Below are 20,612 nucleotides of genomic sequence, written 5' to 3' on the forward strand. Positions count from 1 at the left end.
ATGAGCGAGGCAACTTGAGAAGCACGAGACTGGCCCCCATCGAATGGCTGAAGCGCGGCCAGAGGAAACGATTTCTAGCCAGATACTCAGGAGTAGGCCTGGTGTGTGCTGTTAACGTAGACTTTGGATTTCTGAACACGTTTTTATCATAGGAAATTGGCGACAAAGTTTTGCTTTCATTTCGCTGTAATCCTGGTATCTGCCTATAAAATGGCTTATAGTACGGAAACCGCTCTCTTAAAAGTGCAGTCAGATATTTTTATTGCAATTTATAAAAAGGGAAGTGTTCCTCTCTTATTACTTGACTTATCAGCCGCTTTTGACACGGTCGACCATGTAATCTTGTTAAGTCGACTAAACACTCGATATGGCATCAAGGGAAATGCTCTCCATTGGTTTGCATCCTATCTAAAGGATCGCAGACAGTTTATCCAAGTGGAAAATACCAGATCATCCTTTGTTGAGCTGCAATGGGGAGTGCCGCAAGGATCAGTACTGGGTCCAATTCTTTACACCTTATATACGGCCCCCCTTGGTGACATAATTCGGAAACATGATCTTCAGTTCCATCTGTATGCTGATGACTGCCAAATTTATGTGTCATTTAAGTCAGGTTGTATTGAAGAATCTGCTGCTCTGTTGAAAATGGAGGGCTGTGCAAAAGAGATCTATGGATGGATGGCATGTAGTAAGCTTAAACTCAATCGCGATAAGACTGAATTTTTAGTTATACATGCCAAACACCACCCGCGCCCACCAATATGTGATATCAAAATAGCTGGTATTAGGCTAGTTTCAACTGAGTCAGCTAGAAATAATGTAAATAAGAGAATAACGAGATTTATATTTTCTGATGACCTGTCTTCTTACTAGTAAAGTCAACCTACTACATGTCTGTGCAATAAGCGCATTCAAAGTTTCCTCATATTAGTTTAAAAAAGTAGGTTTGTTTGAAGAGTTACTTGCAGCTAGGGAAGGGACAAATAGCAAAAGATTACCATTTGTGGTTACGTATCACCCAGGTCTACCTAATATAGGGGGAATATTAAGAGACTTATATCCCCTTTTACACATTTCCAATAGGTGAAAGCAGGATATTTGCCCATGATGGCGTTTCGTCGCCCTAAGAGCTTGGGAGACTATCTAGTTCGCGCTAAGTTATGTCCCCTAGATCGGGAAATTGAGGGTACCCGAGGAACTCATAAATGTGCTAGTAGTAGATGTGATGTTTGTAATTATCTTATCGTAGGAGATAGGTTCTCTAGCCATGGTACTGGTACAAGCTATACTAGAAATCGCAGTTTGGATTGTAGTTTTAGGAGTATTGTTTACTTAATTAGTTGCAAGGTTTGTCACAGTGGTTTCCAGTATGTCGGCTCCACCATCACTAAGTTTAGGTTGAGGTTCAACAACCACAAGAGCCGTTTACGAGCCCATCCTAGGATGTCTGCTGTTAATAAGGAGAGCGATGATCTTATCTATAAGCATTTTTATAGACATGGGCATCATGGACTTCAAGATGTTAGCATACAACTTAGAGATAAAGTTAATACAAAAGACGATCTGCTTGATAAGGAATAAGGTATATAAAATTAAAACAATTAGACCCTTCGTCCTCAACGGCCACGGGTCAATACCCCATTCGGCTTCGGCTCATGGGCTATTGACCCGTAGCCCTTGCGGGCTACGGGATGTCTAATTGTTTTAATTTTATATCCCTTATAATTTAAATACACTATAATAGGGGATACATGAAGTACCTAGATAAAAAGGGCGCTTGTAAGTTGAAAAATGGCGGCCTCTTTCAACGTGTTTCCAGCTGGTTATTCTCCCCAAAAGGTCCCACAGTTCATGATCAATAATGTATTGGCAGTATGTCCTGACGTTAATCCCAAGGATGTTGCAAAGGATTTAGTTATTACTGGAAGTACAACAAGAACAATCAACAGGATTTTGGACGGCCAGGTGAAGCTGGAGGTTCTCTGTTGTTATTAAATTTTAAAAGTCTTTAATTATAAATTGTAGTTTCCTAGTAACAGATACATAAGAGGTAAAGACGCTTAGATTTGCTTAGGACATCATATTTAAGGCCTTGGATTAATGAGTGTATGTAATGCTTCTCAGAGCAAGTGTATTTTTTTTTTGCTTTTCTCCTATTTATTTAGTTCCCTGCTGCAATCAATGTTGATCATGAGGATGAAGATTCACCGCCGGACCAAATTTTGAGTAGTGAAGCTAAAAGAGAAGGTGATATTTCATTTAGTAGGAGGAATTCAACAATGGCTGTGATAAATGAAGCAAAAAGTCAAGATAGGGACTCTTCAGAAACTGAAGAGACGGATTCAGATGATGAAGACGAGACAAAGAGTTTGTTCACTGCATTAAAGGGCAGATTATATGACAGAGAATCTCATAAGGGCCGTTTAGAACAATCGAACACACAAACAGACTTCAGGAATGGGACTTATAATTATTATAAGAAGTTTGATAGAATCTCAAACAAAAACACAGGATCTGGAGAAGTGAAGAGGACAAGTTCAATAATAGATGTTTCCTTCTCAGATGACAGTGATGATGGTGAGGAGCTATGTTTGCAAGACAAGTGCAACATTGTAGTCAGTAAATGCTCTTTGCTATCTCGTGCAACAGGTGAGGATGTACCTGATTGTATTCTGGTTGAACCAAAGAAGGTTAAAAGTTGTGGGAATCCAAAAAAGAAAGGGAAGGACAATAACGTGGATCTTTCTCCAAGAATGGAAACAAATATTATGGATTCACATCTCTCCAGCGATGATGACAATGATTTTCCTTGCATGCTACCATCTTCAGGGGTATCGTCTGAAAGTCAAAACAGTGGTGTCTGTCAATCGTTTATGTCCAGTTGTAGCTCAGGTACAGTTAACTGTGCAGAATCTCATGAAATTCCAACAAAGAGAAAAAAGAGGACTGCTGAGGAAGTACTGAGACAGAAAAACAATGCTTTGGTAGGATTATTTGGTTGTAGTTCATTTATACATGTAATAATTGGATTACACAATTGTACCTTTATTTACAGTGTACTGTAAGAAGCAAATTGCTTTTTGGTAAGGTCAGTTGATTCCATTTCTCTAACCTTATTGGTTGGTATTTGCCTCCTTGAAAATTAGCTATGTACGTGCACAATGAAGTCACACAGATAAGAAGTGTGTCTTGATTGAAAGCTGGACACCTGATCTTGCCAGATTCACTTCCAGATTACAAGTCATGGCAGACTTCTTGGAGTTAATTAAGTAGAGTACACTTTCATTAGTTGTTGGTGCTTATTGTACAGTGTAACCACTGAGATCCAAAGGAATTTATTGACGTCATAATTACGTGGATTTACCAATTCAGGTTTATGGTTGTTGGAACACGAGAAGAGGGACGAAGGGGGATGGTCACTTCTGTCAATCAAGAAGTGTGTGTTTCCTTAGTAGTGGCATACATTGCAACTGAATATCCTATTTCTTTTGGTAATTTTTTCTGATAACTTAAGAGAAGGAAACAAGCCAAGATGTTGGAGCTTCAAGCCAAGAAAGAAGCTAAGGAAAAAGAAAAACAGGAAAGAGAGCTTGCCAGAGAACAAATGAAGGTTAAACGGGATAAAGAGAAACTTTTAAAAAAGGTTTGAATGAGGGTGATTATAATGATGATCATAAAGCTTTGTTTGATTCTTTTTTCCCTTAAGGGTTTGGGACCCTACTCACCTGTTGATAGGTAAAATCATTTGCCTATGCATAGGGTTTTTGATGAGATGTGGAAGAGGTAATAACCTACTACTCCTTTAGGTGTGGTCTGAACCGTAACATTATGGACTGGTAGGTCTGTAATCATAATTATATGTGAGCATATTGGTCCATAACAACAAGACATTCATTTGAGAATCTTCTGTCTTTTGGGGATGAATAATCATTACATGCACATGTAGCACAATAATGGAATTTCCTATTGAAAGTGCTACTATGATCAAAATTTTGTACCTTGAATTTTTAGGTTTAGTATAAAATAATATAGAATTCCAGGAAAGATAAAAAAAGTACCGTTTGGAAATATCTGCATAGGTTCCAGAGATATTTAAGTTTGGAAAATGTGTAAAATATGCAAATGAGATTACTGATGCTGTCATTCACTCAACCAACAACCCAATATAAAATCAAGTAATATGTAAATAGAGCTGTCACTCAATTTGCAGCAGAGACCATTGAGACTTGGTAGGCTAATAGTTATACAGGCAACACACCTTTGACTGCAAAGAAAATTGTTCCCATGGCAACTCACTTTTTTCCAGTCTCCTTCAACCTGATTCGATACTTGTGGTGATCGTAAGGTAGAAAAACATTTATCAAGGCAACAAACTCTTCCCAACGTATCTATATGCCTGCAGGATCATGCAGATGAGGCACCATTGGCAAATATCAAAATAGTATGCCAAAGGTGGCCAGCAAAGCCTTTAATATCAGGGAGGTCTGGAGCCCAGTATGTTGCCATGGTAACAAAACTGGTATGCTGTTATTGTGGAGCACATCTTCTAGAATGGTACTGCAAAGAATCAATCATTTCTGATACAAATTGGCTGGGATATCTCTTGCCACCATATTTGATCATAATTCAGTTGAGTTTATGACATCATCCCTTGGCTAATTTGCATATTTTGAATATCTCTGGAACAAAAAAATATACATGTATTTCAAAATAGTAAATAGCATTCTTCTTCTCGTACAGATGACATGTCTTTATGGCTTAGATAGGATAGATGTGAATTTCGTCATAGTTGCACTTTAAAGAGAGGTTTTACCGAGGGAAAAAAATTTGCATACCTCGGTGCCGCGCGTCCACTACCTGTGGCAAAGACGAGGTATTGCCTCGTCCCTAGGGGTCAATACTTCCAGGCGGTACTGTACATGTTTATATAATAATTTTTGTTTTTGTGAATTTTCATTTTATCCATGAATTTGGTCCATTCTCATGGACAAATAATGTACATGTATATTGTGTGATGCTAGTCAGAGTAAAATCAGATACTGTATGTGCCACCTCATGGTCTGATAAACATGATTGCCGTAATAAATTACAATTGGACGATGTTCTTTGCAATGAAAAATGAATGATATTAACTTAAAGTTAATTCCGTGTGAAAATAGGTAGAAAGTATGAACCAGAAGAGCAATCGTTTGGATGGCTGCATCAAGGCAAGAGTGCTTTAATTATTAATTTGCTTTAATTGACAGACTGCAAGACAGCCACTGCAGAGGTGTCTTGTATATTTTTCTGCTTTAACCCAGCTGCAGTATGTGGGATATTAAAAGAGTCAATGATAGTGCATCACTAGTCTTACATTGCACATTTTTGCATTTTTGCATACATTTTTGGTGGGCTGGATCCAGGAATTAGCAGAATTTAGTGGTATATTCAAGAATGCATGAAAGGAGCTTTGGGTTTTCTTCCACTTCTCAAGTGCCATCATCAGAAAGCTTGGGTTTGTGGACTTTGCACCCTACAGTATCTTGAGTTGACAAACACAGATATAAAAGGATTGTGGTCTCTAGATCTGTTGATGAGAAAAGCAGCTTGACTGATTCTAAATGAGCTGTATTCAATGGTACAGTAAATTGACCCTCTTGTTTAATAGCTTCTGTACGAATTCATCAGTCTTCTGCTGTCCAGAGTGTCCTGAAATCCTTTTCCATTAAAAAATATAATATAGTGATTTCTGTTATATACTTTCACAGCAAGTCGTGATGTGCATTGATCCTAATATTTTACAAGGCAGTGAACTGCCAGCAGACAACGTCCTCCTTCAGAAGTTGGAATTACTAGGTGCAGGCCATAAAGTTATTGCACAGCGCATACCCTGCAGTGTTACTTGGCAGAGAGCAAATGTAGAACATGATGTAGACGATACTCTCCAGGTAAAAATACCTTTCAAAGATCACGTTGAGGAGAATTTTTTACCTTCATGATAGTCGCACATATGAACACAGTCGTACAATCTCACATCGAATGGTTCAAAACGTTTGCTTTTCTCTTTATAGATTTCATCCAAGACTACCTTCGTTGAGGAGCAACATGCAGTACTCCTTCTTACAGCAATTAAATTTGTGGAAATGGTGTCTTGTTTTTGTAAGGTTAGCTGGTTTATTTCCTAGAGGCAAGAAGACGAATTCCAAGAAGATAATACTTTTCCTTGCAGCCCTTATGCTCTTTACTAAGAGTAGAACCATTTCTATCTACAGTAGATTGCGTGCAGTCTCTTGGTTCTCTAAATGCTATTATACTCATGAACAGAAACATTTAGATGGGGAAATGAAAAGTTTAGTAATTTAATATAGGTATGTGAAAAAAATGTGCACTTGTACCTGTAGATAGAATAATTAAAGAATGAGTTATTATAAATGATAATTATTTATATATTATTTATTATTATTATCATCGTCATCATCATCATCATTATCATCAATTGTAATCCTTGGCTTGCTTGTTTAGTCTCTGAAGCACTGGGTCGAACCCATGGGCGTTAGGCACCAAAGAGTTCACTTCATTGACAGAACCTTTCTCAAGATGCGAGGTGATCCCAGAAGAGTAATTTTTTGGAGCTCATCAATGCTGACTGTGCCTGGAATCTTGTCAATATACTTTTCCAGTCCCTTCTTAATGACCCCAAGTGCACCAATGACAACTGGTATCATCCCTATTCCAATTTTCCACATTCTGGCGATCTCAATCTCTAAGTCTTTATACTTAGAGAGTTTCTCAACTACCTTAACAGATGTATTTCTGTCTGATGGGACTGCCATATCTATAATCTGACATTTCTGAATAGTGTGATCTCTGATTATGATATCTGGTTTATTAGCCACTATTTCCTTGTCAGTATGAATTGACATATTCCACAGAATCATTGCTTGTTCATTCTCTACTTCTAACAGTATCTGGTTTGTGGTCGTATCATTTGTCATTTGACTTGATATCATAGCTCTGGCACACCTTCCAATGGATGAATGATGCTGTGTTATCATGCCTCTGAATGTATTCAGTTTTGGCAAGTTCTGGGCAGCCAGATATGACGTGATCGACAGATTGCTATTACTTCATAATAGATTAGTGCCATCTTTAATAATGTTGCTGTGGTACAACCTTGTTGCCAGGCTTTGATCCTGCGCAGCAATAATCAGACCTTCCTTCAGTTATTGTCATCATTCAGTTATTATTTATTATTATTATTATTATTATTATTATTATTATTATTATTGTTGTTCTTATTTGAAGAAAAAGCATATTGCTCAGGCTGTCGTTGCCAAATTAAATCAATGCTATTACTTCTTTCTCTTATTGTTCTAAAACTGTCCTTAGGATATGCATTGTTCCCAAAAAGGTATTTTTTTGCACTTCACCAATATTTACATCAACTTATAACTTTTCCAACTATTTTCAAAACTTTTTTGTCTCAGAGCCAGGCGCACCAATCACAATTGGAACTACTGTACGTTTACCGATCTCATCTGCCAGATCCTACCAATTTCTCTTTTCAGTTCCTGATATTTCTCTACTTTGTCAATTACTATTATGTACACTGTTGCAGAGGATTCAACTGAGTGCTACATTCTAATCAAGTGACCCAGGGCAAAAACCGTAACCTGTGAGCCGTGGAGTAAAAAAGAAAAAATAAACTTAAGTTAAAATGCAAAATGCAAAATATATATTATGTATATATTTGTATCTATAATACATATTAAATAACCCTAAAATTCAAGTTAATCGCTACAAAGAAAACTAATTTTAAAACATGTTTTCATTGTTAACACACATCTCTGAAATGTTTTAGGAGGTCCAAAGTACCGTTATTACTATCACTGATGACAATGAGAGCTTGGCTGCTTTCTGTGAAAGAATTCTTGAGATTTATGCTGGAAAAGTTGTAACTTTGGTTATTCTAGGACTTGAGGAGTATTTCAAGTAAGCTATTAATGTTCTTTTTTAAGGTTTGCGGGCAGTGTACACTTGCAGCTGACTTTCAGCAATCCAGTGACTACCGGTAGTTTGTATCAGTGAATAAATTGCTCCAACAAGCATTGCAGTCACCAGCAGGTTAACTTTTATACTCAAGCAGCCATGAGCATTGAACAGCACACTAGTATCAAACTGTACGAATAAATTTATCTGTTACATGGCAGCAGAAGTGAAAAACCCCTTGGCAAATATGGTACAAATATTACTGTATTTGAATAGTCTAGATGAAATTAAATTTAAAGAAAAACTTGACACTCCTGAGTTTTACAGACATGTTTCGGCAATTAATTGCCTCTGCCATGTTCAGTGTGAAATGAACAATAAATTCCAGTGGAATATAAATACTAGTCAAGAGAAATTACAATAATAATAATAGCAATAATTAAGACTATGACAATAGTAATTCAAAATTTAAATTAACATGTTTGACCTATGCGTTAAGTGTTGGTTTGTCCCAGAAATATGTGCAATGCCTCTTTGATTTTAAGAGCAAATCGCAAAGATGCCTGATCGATGATGGCAAAATTGTCACGGGAACAGGCAGAGCGACATACTAAGTGTTCCCTTACACATGTGTTGAAATGTCGGATGGTCTCACCGACAAAGCAAGCTCAGTGCTGGAAATAATTTTTCTTCATTCGCAGGACATACCGGTATGTCCTTTCAAATCTTCCTTTTGGTCGGACATTTGCCAAATTGGGCCGGACATAATTTATTGACTGACAACGCCTTGAAGAAGAGAACTCAAGAAGTGATGGTGAGATGTTCAGTCGTGTCTGATCATAATGTGAAATTGGCCGGACATTTTCAAAATTTGGTCAGACAATGTCCGATGACCGACTGTTATTTCCAGCACTGAAGCTGCACAGCCTGCACACGAAAACTTTCAGTTTAATTTTGAATTACTGCAGTGTGTTGTCATAGTCTTAAATTAACCCTTTGATACCCAAACCGGCCCAAACTGGCCATACTTAGTATTTTTCTCTGTCTAATGCCAGACGATTTTACTTGTCAATGGGGAACCCCAAGGAGTCAATGGGTTAAAAACATTCACAATAATACATTGCTTTTAATACAATGTACAAGTGAAAGATGGAACCATAAGTCACAATCTGGCCAGGGAAAGTGAGGTCTGTATACTGACATTTTGAGATCCTTGAATCAAGCAAAAAACCAAACTTTTAAGTTACCCACATACGGTATGTAGTTGCAAAGAGTCTATTCTGTTGCAAGTAAATGAAAATCAAAAGCAGTGTGCAAAAATGCAAAAACTTTCCCCGCTAGCAGAGGTATCTTTTCATTTGCTTGGCTGACGAGTACAGGAAAAGAGACCTCTGCCACGGGTCGACTCAAACTCACTGTGTTGAGCATGTACGGCAGTTTCTTAGTGATAAAATCCTCATGTGATACTTCATGTTGTGTGGGCTAACTTAATTAATTCACAACAGCGGAATTATTCTAAAGGAATGCATGGGACACATCAGGCTCAAGTCACAGCCAGCAAAGACACAGTATCATTGGGCATGTGGTTTGAAGAGTGCTGTCCAAGGTTGTTAAGGGCAACTGGATCAATATTGAGTTTCAACCCATGGCAGACTCGTCAGCCCAGTAAACGCAAAAAGAAAAGAGACCCTCTAGTAGGGAAGCAAGACTGTACATATTCATTTTTGTTGAATTGAATGTCTGATAAAACAAAGAGCGCATGATTCCAGAATGTTAATGAGCTTTTTAAAATGCAGTCATCAAAGTAGACTACATTCAAACCAAGAATGGAAGAAATAGATAACGTATTAATATTAACGTATAATATTAACGTATTAATATTATTTTAAGGTGGCTTACTACAATGAAGATTTTGAAATCTGTGAAATTAAAGCAACAGGATGTCTGCTCTGAAGTGTTAATCACTACAACTGATGTAAAATGTATACCTAACAAATAAATGCAAAAGGCAAAATATAGTGACCGAGCTCCTGATGAGGGGACTGGAAACTAGACATTTCAAAGGCTTTTTTCTAAAAAACTAGCCATATGACCAGGGTTGAAATTTTAGGAATAATTTAGTAAACAATATGAAAAGGAAACTGTCAACATTTTGAAAAGAATTTATATTTTGGCCATTTGCATGCGTCAAATCCTGAAATTTTAAAGATGTCGTCGCACAGCTAGTTTTTGAGAAAAAGGCCTTTGAATTGTCTAGTTTCCAGTCCCCCTTCCAGGAGCTTGGTCACTATATTTAGCATTTTGCGACTGATTTGCATTTATTTGTTAAGTAAAATAATAATTATTACATTTTACATTAATTGCCAGGTATGTCCAGGATTGACCCTAATTAGATGCACATGGATGTCAATAAGCATCATGAAGTGTACCCTTGCTGTTCTCCGCAACTTCAACATCACTCTTTTCTCGAAAAGGGAAATTAATGTCTTAAAAGTGTCCCCCAAAAGCTGCTCTTCAAGTAAGGATAAACAGCTGCATTTACGCTAAGCTAAAAATAATGCTAACCTTTACCCTTACCTTAGTTCTTGGAAATAGGTATCAAAGGCTTAGACTTAAAGGGACACTTTGTGCTGGACATCAAAATTGGGCGTGCATCTAATTAGGGTCATTTCTGGACATAACTGTGTCAATTGCAGTAACTAACACTTCAGAAGAGACATCTTAAACTTTTTCTTTGGAAAACTGTAGCAAGCCACCTTAAGTACTGCCAAATCCTTTCCTTTGTTTGTGGCTAGAAAACTGTACCACACCCAACCTGAAAGAACATTAAGCTGTGCTTTTAATTTAACTGTGAAAGTAAGAAATAGAAAAACAACTTAATTGAATTACTTGGTCACTTTTTTCCCCAAAGAGGCGTGAAGCTCACCCAGCAAAGGCAATTTCGAAATACAGTTCTAGGTTCCAGCTCATCAGACACTGACAAGCCCAGCGGTGAAGGAAGAAAAAAGGCTAAAAAGGGACCTGAATTTAGTGTTATGGTGTCACGAGTTGATGTTGAAGAGGCACTGGTGGATCTTCAACTTCGTCAGCCAAACTGCCGTGTACGCATGTGTGAAACAGAAGAGGAATTTGCTGAAATGTTGTCGATGTTCACTAAAGCTGTAGCAGAGGCTCCTTATAAGTAAGATATGAATTATTTAGGTTGCTGTGAATAACAATAATAATTATCATATGGATCGAGTGACATACATACTGCAACTATCTTGTTGACAATCAGACATTTTTTGCTACTCTTGTATTATGAATGTGGCTTTAAAAATTACAATTCAAAGACCCAACATTTTGTCACTCCTCAGGGGTAATCCATAGTTATTTCAAGGGTTCTCGTATACTGCATGCTCAGCAATTTGCTAAAAGATTAAAGGGTGCACTTCTTCACAGTTAAAAGGAGCAGGTGGAGCATTGATGTGCCAAGCTACCAAACAACGATATTGGTGGTCATGATACAGTAATTCTAGATTTACACTGAGTACCGCCAGTACCTTTGTTGGTTTGGCAACCCTAACCTTTGAACCCTGAACCACCTTTTACTTGACATCTACTAGTGGTAAAGTGTGACATCACATTCAAATATTTAAATTTTTGACTTAATTGAATTCATTAATTAAGATCTTCAGAAAGTACATGATGAAGAATGTCCATAATTTATGCACTTGCCAAAAATCAGCATCTTATTGCAATTTGGGGGTGACATGCAGTATTGGCCCTTTCATGCTTCAGTGACTCCATTCAAATCTTGTAATTTTGTCTTAATGTTCTAAATTATGGTTTTAGAACCAAGACAAAATTACGATATTATTTGTATGGACTCACTGAAGCATGCATGAATGGGCCTATATCTCACATCCAAATTGCAATAAGACCCTGATATTTGGCAAGTGGACATTCCTCATCATGAATTTTCAGAATATCATCTCAGTAAATCCCATAATTTCATAAGGTTTTTGTGACATCATCACTCTATTTGCATCTATTTAACATAATTCATCCCTATTCTGCCAGTCAGCTAATTAGCCAATTTCCTTAGTGGTGCACCCTGTCCTAAGAAAAATCCTGAATCCACCCCTGGGAAGGGTTGAAGAAAGGATGCTAATAATTAGCATAAGTTTTGTAGGGTCCACTAATTTACTTTTTGTTGTTAATACTGTTATTGCTTGATCTATAGAAGTATTATAGTGATAATTTTAATACTGACCTTGTTTTGTTTGGCTGTACTGTGAGTTATAGATTGCCATTTTTCTTCTAGTAAATTGAACTGAAAGAGCTGCCAGTGTCCTATGTCACAGTACAGTTCTTAATATCTTTCATCCTTTATATTTGCAGTATGTAAAGCTTTATAATTGAATTGTTTTGAAATTATATGTTTATTGACAGAAAGAAACAACCAGAGGCATTTAGCTTTTGTGTTGAAGGTGGAGACAAGGGATCTGTAAAGGTAGCAAGTTATCTTCTTCAGCTCTACTTAATAGACCTCTTTACAGTTGTGCTTAGTTACCTGGCCTTTAAATGAAAGTGAGGCTAGTGTTGACCTTGTTATGATACAGACCTCCCTCTTTTTTGTATGTTAATGATGTTGTTGTCATGCTAATTAGTAATAATTTAGAAAAGAAGTGAGGGTTCAAATCCCGCCTCACTTTTATTCATAGGCCAGGTAACTAACACACAACTGTAAAATGGTCTATTCATAATCAATTGCAGGTAACAAAACATTGTTTTTATTTTGTTAAAAAATAAAAGTTGTTTTCGTTTATTTCATACTGGAATTGGTTGTTTTTATTACTACATTCAATCACCAGGCATTAAATAATACTGTAATTAGTGTAATCTTGGATCAAAAGGAAGGTTTCATGAAAGATGCTCAAGTTTTGTCCTTCCTGGAGTATCATTAAAACCCTCTCATTGATGGAAAAATGTGACTTATTTGTGTATTTGTTAGACTTGGAACTGCAAAACATTTCTTTTTTCCTGTTAATTTCTAAGGTATCAAAGGAAGGCAATGGTTTAAAGAGGGTTTGGCAGCAGAATTTTCAGCAGTTTAGAAATGTATCTCCTGACATGGCTTCTGCTATAGTTGCAATGTACCCCACTCCACAGAGTCTATTTCAGGTACAGGGCATTGTAAAGAATTATTAAGTTCGGAAACTTTCTTTCTGGTTCTAAGATTTGTTAAAGCAAAACAACTTACAGATTTTCAACTTTTTAGGCCTACAGCAAATGTGGTAGCAGGGAGGAAGCTGCCAAACTGCTTCAGGACATTTTGGTAAATGTATTACTTAATTGGCAATTAACTTTTCTTCAATACCGCAACGAGAAAGGTTATATTCCCTCTCTGTAAGTAGACAAAAACCGACAAAATCTTTGCTTAATGAAAGTCAAGATGGCTGAAATTGAGTTGCTCTCATTTTCAGTTGTGATTGCTCTCCAAAAAAATTAAAAAAAAAAAAAAAACAAGAAAGGTAAAGGCTATTTAACTTTTACTGTCCTTAATTTAATTCCAGGTTCGTCGAGGAGCGGGAGTGTTGGCGACAAGTCGAAGGATTGGGCCTGAGCTTTCTAGAAGGATCCACATGCTTTTCACCAGTGAGGATGGTGACTTGTCTTTGAAGTGAATACCCAAAATCAGTTGTAGGTATTTTAAGTAAAATTATTGTTCCTGTTCCTGGAAGCATTTCTTCCACATCAACCCCTTCTTTCCAAATACTAATGGGAATCAAAGTGTAATAATTATTTAATATACAGGTACAAACTGTAATATTTCATACCTTTAAATAATTGTAAATATAAAAATTTAGTTATGTTTTGAATTAAAATGATTATTGTGTTGCCTTGTTTGCTGATTATTTTCATCAACTCCCACCCGATAATGCAACCAAGCGGTAGATGAAGGTTTCCTTCTTTCTCCTTGCAAGTTTACACATTTAATAAACCACCTTGTCTTAGGCTAAAGATAGAGCCTTTTTGTGCTATACAAGGTGTGGTCTTTCATCCTGCTGGATATCATGCTACCCTCCTTTCTAGTAAGACACAAGTGAGAGAACCCAAAATGCTGCCATTTTTGTTTATTACATGTATAGGTGGTCTGAGGTTATGATGGTCTTTGAGTTAAATTTGTATGGACAATTGTACATAAATTCCATTTCACCTTGAATTTAAGAGTAGCTCACTGTCACAGCTGTCCTTTTAGAGAATAATTTTGTTTTAATAAACAAATAAATTATAACGAATGATCACCACATAAAAATAGTGCATTATGAGATCACTTAAGGAGGCTTGAACCAGTTTCAACGCTTCCAAGTGACGCTCTTATTAGAAGGATCGGCACCACAATGTTGTATCACGTATTGGCAATATTGTGGTACCAAATGAAACACGAATTATTGCTGAACATGATGCAGTCATTGTTGTGACATAATGTCACCGTGGCAATGGGCAAGCCCTGTAAAAACCCCCTTTATTTTGTCCTTAGTTGCTTATACATGTATCTCAAAAACGAACATGGTGACCCCCATTGTTTATTTCTGAAAAGTAATCAGAAGGACATGATGTTTTAAGGTAGCTCTGAATCCTCTGGACAAACTCTTTTTTAAACTTTGCCGAAGTTTCATCCTGGCCTTCTAATCTCTTTTCAGCAAAATATACGGTGTTTTTGCTGGGCTATCCCATTGCCAAGGTAGCTTAATGATCACATCTTGTTTGGAAATAATCGGTGTTTCATATGGTATCATAACATTGCGGTTACATGATACAGTGTTGTAGCGTTATTCGATCTAAACAGAGAGTCTTTTACGGTAAGTGTTGCAACCATTTCAAGCCTCCTTAAGGACGATGCCTACTAATTCAAAGGTATTTTTGCGCAGTTTACTGAATATGCATGAAAAGCAGATCTTAACAAGTGTTATTGAAATCCAAAAAGAAAATTGGGGGTAACCACGCATTTTTCGAGATAATTAATCAACAATATTTGTAAAAAGCTCTAAAATACAAAATAATGTATGGCGTTCTTTTCCAAATTCAAGCTTAATTATCTCTAAAAAATGTGTGGTTACCCCCAATTTTCTTTTCGGATGCCAAGAGCACTTGCTAAGTTCTGCTTTCCCCCCCACAGCTTTGAACCACGCAAAAATATCCTTGTATTATTTAGCACCGCGGATAGGAAATCCGAGTATCTCGAGATGCGCAGAACGTATGCGCAATAACAATAGTAGGCACCTTCCTTAAGATCACAATAGAGAATTGGGCTCTTAAAGTCTAAAAGTAATTAACATAGTTTTGAAAAATTTCAGAAGAGGGTGGGGTTAGATAAAAGCCTAGTACTGGTTTTTAAACTTTGTGACAATCATATACTGATCATATTATAATAATTATGCAGTGCAGGTTACAGATGAAGCCACCTGAATTTTTCAGGTATCTATTAGAGACTTGTTGCATAAGGTGGCTTACTACAGTTGTCCAAAGAAAAAGATCAAGGTTTTGGAATCTGTGAAATTAAAGCAACAGGAAGTCTCTTCTGAAGTGTTACCGGTAGTCACTGCAATTGATGTAAAATGTAATTTTACCAAACAAATAAATGCAAATCAGGGGAAAATGCTAAACATAGTGACCGAGCTCCTGGAGGGGGGACTGGAAACTAGACACTTCAAAGGCTTTTTTCTTGAAAACCAGCCGTACAACCCCACCTCAAAATTTCAGGATTTCCCAAAGTGAGAAAAAATGACAAAAACGTTGATTTTCGTCTATTTTCAATTAATAATAACTGGAAAACTGTCTGACAGAACTTTTTGAAAAAATGTTGACGGTTTTGTCTACACGTTGTTTACTAATTCGCAAAATTTTAACCCTGGTTGTACGGCTAGGTTTTGAGAAAAAGGCCTTTGAAATGTCTAGTTTCCAGTCCCCTCTCCAGGAAGTATGTCACTATATTAAGCGTTTCCCCCTGATTTGCATTTATTTGTTAGGTAAAATTACATTTTACATCAATTGCAGTGACCAACACTTCACAAGAGACATCATTTTGCTTTAATTTCACATATTTCAAAATTTTGATATTTTTACTTCGGATAACTGTAGTAAGCCACCTTAAATTGACCAGATATAAGTGTAAGCATCACTTATCCTTTTAATCATAGTTTGCATGATAGAAAAAGTTGTTCATTACATTTGTACCTTTGTTAATCAAAAGTGTCAATCCTAACACTTGAACTACTCCTTTGTGTGCCCTGGGTGCCTGAGGAATTTTTTTCCAAGATCTTAGAAAATTCTATGCAAGTCGAGGCAACATCTGTTCTTAATGGCACCCAGGATATCTTTTGTGACAATATTTGCTTGAACACTGTAATAATGACTTACACAAAACACACAAAAAGTAGCATTCAATTTATTAAAAATTGCAGATAAATACTGAATTTAATACAAGGCAAGCTGTTAATGAAGATAGGGAGGCAATAATATTGTTGGTTTAGCACAAAGTGTGTATTTTAAATAATTATAATTATTATTTACTGTTGCATGTTCCAGTTGATAAGTATAGTATGATGAAATGTTTGCCAAAACCTTTATGTAATATGATTGTCATTGTAAATCTGTAAGCTTCATCAAGGAGCCAAAAGTGTGTGGTCAATTTTGCATGTACAATTATCGCTTCTCTCTTTGAAAATTGTAAATAACAGGTACATGTACATGTATGTATATACATGTAGTTGATCTACAGGACCATCGAAATTCCACCTTAAGACCTGACATGTGTCAAACAATTAGCAAAAGTGTCTTGTTGTTCAATAAAACAAAGCCATTCCTAATCACCACAACAACCTTGTTTTGAGTTTCTGAGTTGACCTACATGTCGATGTTGATAACCAGGCTCTTTTGTGAATTTTCCCAAATTTCACACTGCATGTATCTATTTAATCAAACAAACTAGTAATAATTTAATATTGTGTGACTTAAAAAACTAGTGATAATGAACCCAATTAAAAAAATATTAATTCTAAGAGAATGCTATAATAAGGCTTGCTTGCTGATAAATGATTGGGGATGACACTTCAGAAAATTTCTTTAAGTACCTAGAGTATGTTACAGTAGGTACACCTTCACATGAATAATAACTATCATTAAAAACTGGATCATTGGGTAATGCAATTCGAGAGTTTTGATTGGCTAAGCCATCATGGGTTATGAGCCATTATATAATAACCAAAGTTATTCACGGATTTTGATTGGTTCTTGCCTATGATCTGTTAGAGGACAGACGCACGATTGACGTCACCATCAGCTTTTATGCGAATAAAGTTTAATTCTTTATTATATAAAACAAATAGATTCCATGTTGCTGTGGGTCTGTTCAGTAATAGATCACAGAAGACGTCAAAATGTGGTAAGAGCATCAGTGACACACTTGGCTATCGCCTCGTGTGCCACTTTTTTGTTCTTACCACATTTTGACTTCATCTGTGATCTATTACTGAACAGACCCACGGCAACATGGAATCTATTTGTTAATTATACCATGATCTACAAACACGGCAAGCATATGCGTGATTTTTTGGGCCTTTTTATTTTTATTGGAGTCTAGTTTTTTATATTTTGGGGGTGTTTTTAATAAAACAATTATTCCACTCGCGCTTGTTGGATATGAGATGATAACAGCCAACTCGGCGCTACGCGCCTTGTTGGCTATCTATCATCTCATATCCAACGCACGCTCATGGAATAATTGTTATTATTATTATTATTATTATTACTATCAGTCCATTTTTATTGTCTGGACTTCTTAACCTAAGTTTCTCATGAATAATAATAATAATATTAGATTAATTAAGCGATAAGTATTTTCTTCTTTAATTTGCTGTGAAAAATGACTAAACTTTAGTACCATAAAAAGTACCGGTAATTCATGAAATGATAGAAAATGAATGATTTTAATGAAACAATATTCATCATCAACAAGTTAACACATGTACATTCATCATCATCAACAAATTATTTTTTTACAACATTACACTGTACATGTATTTTGGTTTGCAATTTTTCCATTTACATTCTACACTTGAACACTGCTTTTAGTACCGGTAATTAATTTTTGCTAATACCTTGCCGATTCAAACATTTCTTGTAAAAGTTTTGACATGGGTACTTCTCCTTCAAGCTTAGCCCGCACCAACAAAAAGTACTGATAGCCCTTGGTACAAACATCACGCAAAGCCGGAAGCCGTAGTAGAAGCTTAGCAAAGCGACCTTTCTGATTGGGGTACGTTGTTTCCATGTGCTCTTTAAGAGCTGCAAGAAATGAGTTTTGCAGGGCTGCCACAGCTAACTTGTCGGAAAGTCCTGATGTCTCTGGAATACATATCAAAGACAGAAACATTATGCTCTGGCTAGGGTAAATGGGATTGTAATTACATTATTTCCTGGAGCATGTTCAAGATTCAATGTAGCATTCAATTTTGTCAATGTATTTTTTCAAAATTAAAGGTAACTTGTGGAATTTACCAATGTCATGGAACCTTCACAGTTTGAAACCATGAGCAATAATTATTGTAAACAGCTTTAATTTAGATACAAATTTGAGGAGGAGAGTGTCATCTTTAGAACAGGAAATTGGACCAAGCATAGGCAACCTCAAACCTCATTTATTTTATGAATTTAATAAATATATGCAAATGTAAACAAACCAGTTGGAGATCATCACAGGCCAATTGATGACCCATATCAGCAAACATGAGGAATAATAATAACATTATTATTATTGTAATGTATGTAAGTACATTCAGTACACCCATGATGCCTCTGGAGGAGCACAATCTCCATAGTTGTTGTTGCAGGGGGCTAGGAGATGCACAGCTTGGCTTTTGAATAACAACACTCTTGGTAGTGTAAGTATCATCCCCTCTGGGGTTCTTACAACTTGACGTAGACTTGTAAAAAAGGAAACCAAACAGCTATTTACCTGGATCAGTAAGGAGTATGGTCTTTAAGCAAGCAAATTCAACCTCATCCATAGCAAGGGGCTTTAACCTCTCCACAACATCTAAAATCATGTCAACAATTTCTTTATTCAAGACGTCATAACATTCTTCCCTCACGAGAAGAGTGGTGCTGTTCATGTAGACATACTCCTTGTAAGGAATAGACCTATAAATCACTCTGAAGACTATAAGTTCCATGCCACCAGCTGTCAAAAGGGCAATCTGATCCTTTCGACAAAGCTCATCAAAACCTGGAACAAGCTTTGCCCATTCTACAATCAAGTACAGTTCTTTGGTGATTGCATTTGAAAATCGTGTTAATAGTCCTTCCCTGCTTTCTTGTACTCCTTCCTGTGAATTATTTAATGGTTCACCTGGTGGAACAATGCACGGGCTGCTATTCATTAAATTTTCAATGAGTTCACAGCAATATGTGATATTTCTTGGTACCGGTATTTCTTGGTCTGATGAGGCTTGATTTCCTTCCTCAAATTTTTGTTTCTTTAATGGGTAGAATGATCTACCTCCACGCTTCTTTTCTTTTCTCACACCTGATGAAAATAATAATAATAATAATAATAATAATAATAATAATGATGATGATGATGATGATGATGATGATGATGATGATGATGATAATAATAATAATGATGATGTTGTATATTAGAACATCGGAACCCAGCATTAACAAGAACCACATATTCACATATTCTTCCACTAAGTCTTAACCTATTAAACCCTTAAGCGCCCTAGGATGCAAACATTTCTGTCTGGCGTTAGACAGAGTGAAAAATCCTGTTAAGTCACACTCCCATGAGTCAATGGGTTCAAGGGGAAAACAGTTTTTGAGTGGACCTAGATTTTGTTCACCCATTCACACCTACAGCGCCCTCAATTGACAAGTAAAATCATCTGGAGTTACACAGAGCAAAATCTGTAAGTCTCGCTTTCAGGAGGAAAAGGGTTAAAAGCCAGGGTGCATACACACACATGGCATCTATTGGGAGGGTTAGGCTAGGATTCACATTCAGTGGATTTTCACACATTGCTTTACTGCAATCTCTTCCAATTTTTTAGGTCACACATCTGGTCATGCACAAGGGTTCAGTATAACATTTTTACAGTGCTATAATCCTCAGTATAAGAACCAGTCTCCCCTCTGATAGAATACCAGCTTTCAGAGAAAGAATATAATGGATATAACACATTGCCCTGCTATTACCTTCCATGTAGGTTAATAACTAACTTATCAAAAAAGGACAGCTCTATGAGTTTACGAGGATTACAAAAAACAGTGTCCCAAAGGGGTTTAGGGCTCCAGGGCTACGGGCCTAAAAAAGCGGGGCTCCAAGGCCAAAAAAGTCGGGGCTCCAGAGCAGCTACTTTAAGGCTCCGGATCAGGGCTCCAGGCGGAGAAATGATCGGGCTCCGGGCTCCACAGCAAAAAAATCCAGGGCTCCACGGAACCCCCCTTATGGGACCCTGAAAAAAAGGAGCAGTTTACCCATGTGGAAGGCCTTGATAATTTTTTTTCATATTAAGGTAACCGTATATACCTTCATCGGCAATTTTCTTCAAATTTGGATTTTTTTGGTCAAAGTAATGATCCAAATGGGATATCTA

At 36.7% G+C, this 20,612-nt stretch overlaps 2 protein-coding genes across 3 annotated transcripts in view; one reads left to right on the top strand and one right to left on the bottom strand.

Annotated features, from left to right (window-relative positions):
* Positions 1-1,762: 1,762 nt before the first annotated feature.
* LOC138058967 (crossover junction endonuclease EME1-like) lies at positions 1,763-13,856 on the top strand. Of its 2 annotated transcripts, none has more exons than XM_068904447.1 (12): positions 1,763-1,965; positions 2,166-2,984; positions 3,515-3,643; positions 5,160-5,207; positions 5,748-5,927; positions 6,051-6,143; positions 7,841-7,971; positions 10,880-11,149; positions 12,403-12,463; positions 13,009-13,134; positions 13,232-13,288; positions 13,527-13,856. In XM_068904447.1, exons 1-12 carry the CDS (start codon positions 1,792-1,794, stop codon positions 13,635-13,637), a joined length of 2,199 nt encoding a protein of 732 aa, XP_068760548.1. In that variant the 5' UTR covers positions 1,763-1,791; the 3' UTR covers positions 13,638-13,856. The 2 variants fall into 2 exon arrangements, with proteins under 2 accessions (XP_068760548.1, XP_068760547.1); XM_068904446.1 differs by having other exon boundaries at positions 1,778-1,977.
* Positions 13,857-16,383: 2,527 nt separating this feature from the next.
* Positions 16,384-20,612, bottom strand: part of LOC138058968 (retinoic acid receptor RXR-alpha-like) — a 5,562-nt gene continuing 1,333 nt past the window's right edge. The window contains exons 2-3 of the mRNA XM_068904448.1: positions 18,971-19,540; positions 16,384-18,360 (exon numbers count right to left, since the gene is read on the bottom strand). Of these exons, the coding sequence (XP_068760549.1) occupies positions 18,107-18,360; positions 18,971-19,540 (824 nt within the window). The 3' untranslated portion in view covers positions 16,384-18,106. The remainder of the gene's footprint in view (positions 18,361-18,970; positions 19,541-20,612) is intronic.

The sequence above is a fragment of the Montipora capricornis genome, chromosome 8 (genome assembly GCF_036669925.1).
Source record: "Montipora capricornis isolate CH-2021 chromosome 8, ASM3666992v2, whole genome shotgun sequence".
In the NCBI taxonomy this organism is placed as follows: Eukaryota; Metazoa; Cnidaria; class Anthozoa; order Scleractinia; family Acroporidae; genus Montipora; species Montipora capricornis.

Excerpts from the sequence above, each read along its gene's own strand:
- LOC138058967 (XM_068904446.1), top strand. The coding sequence starts at position 1,792 with ATGGCGGCCTCTTTCAACGTGTTTCCAGCTGGTTATTCTCCCCAAAAG. Across the intron at positions 2,985-3,514 it reads GACAGAAAAACAATGCTTTG|AGAAGGAAACAAGCCAAGAT; the intron begins GTAGGATTATTT and ends TGATAACTTAAG. Across the intron at positions 3,644-5,159 it reads AAGAGAAACTTTTAAAAAAG|GTAGAAAGTATGAACCAGAA; the intron begins GTTTGAATGAGG and ends GTGTGAAAATAG.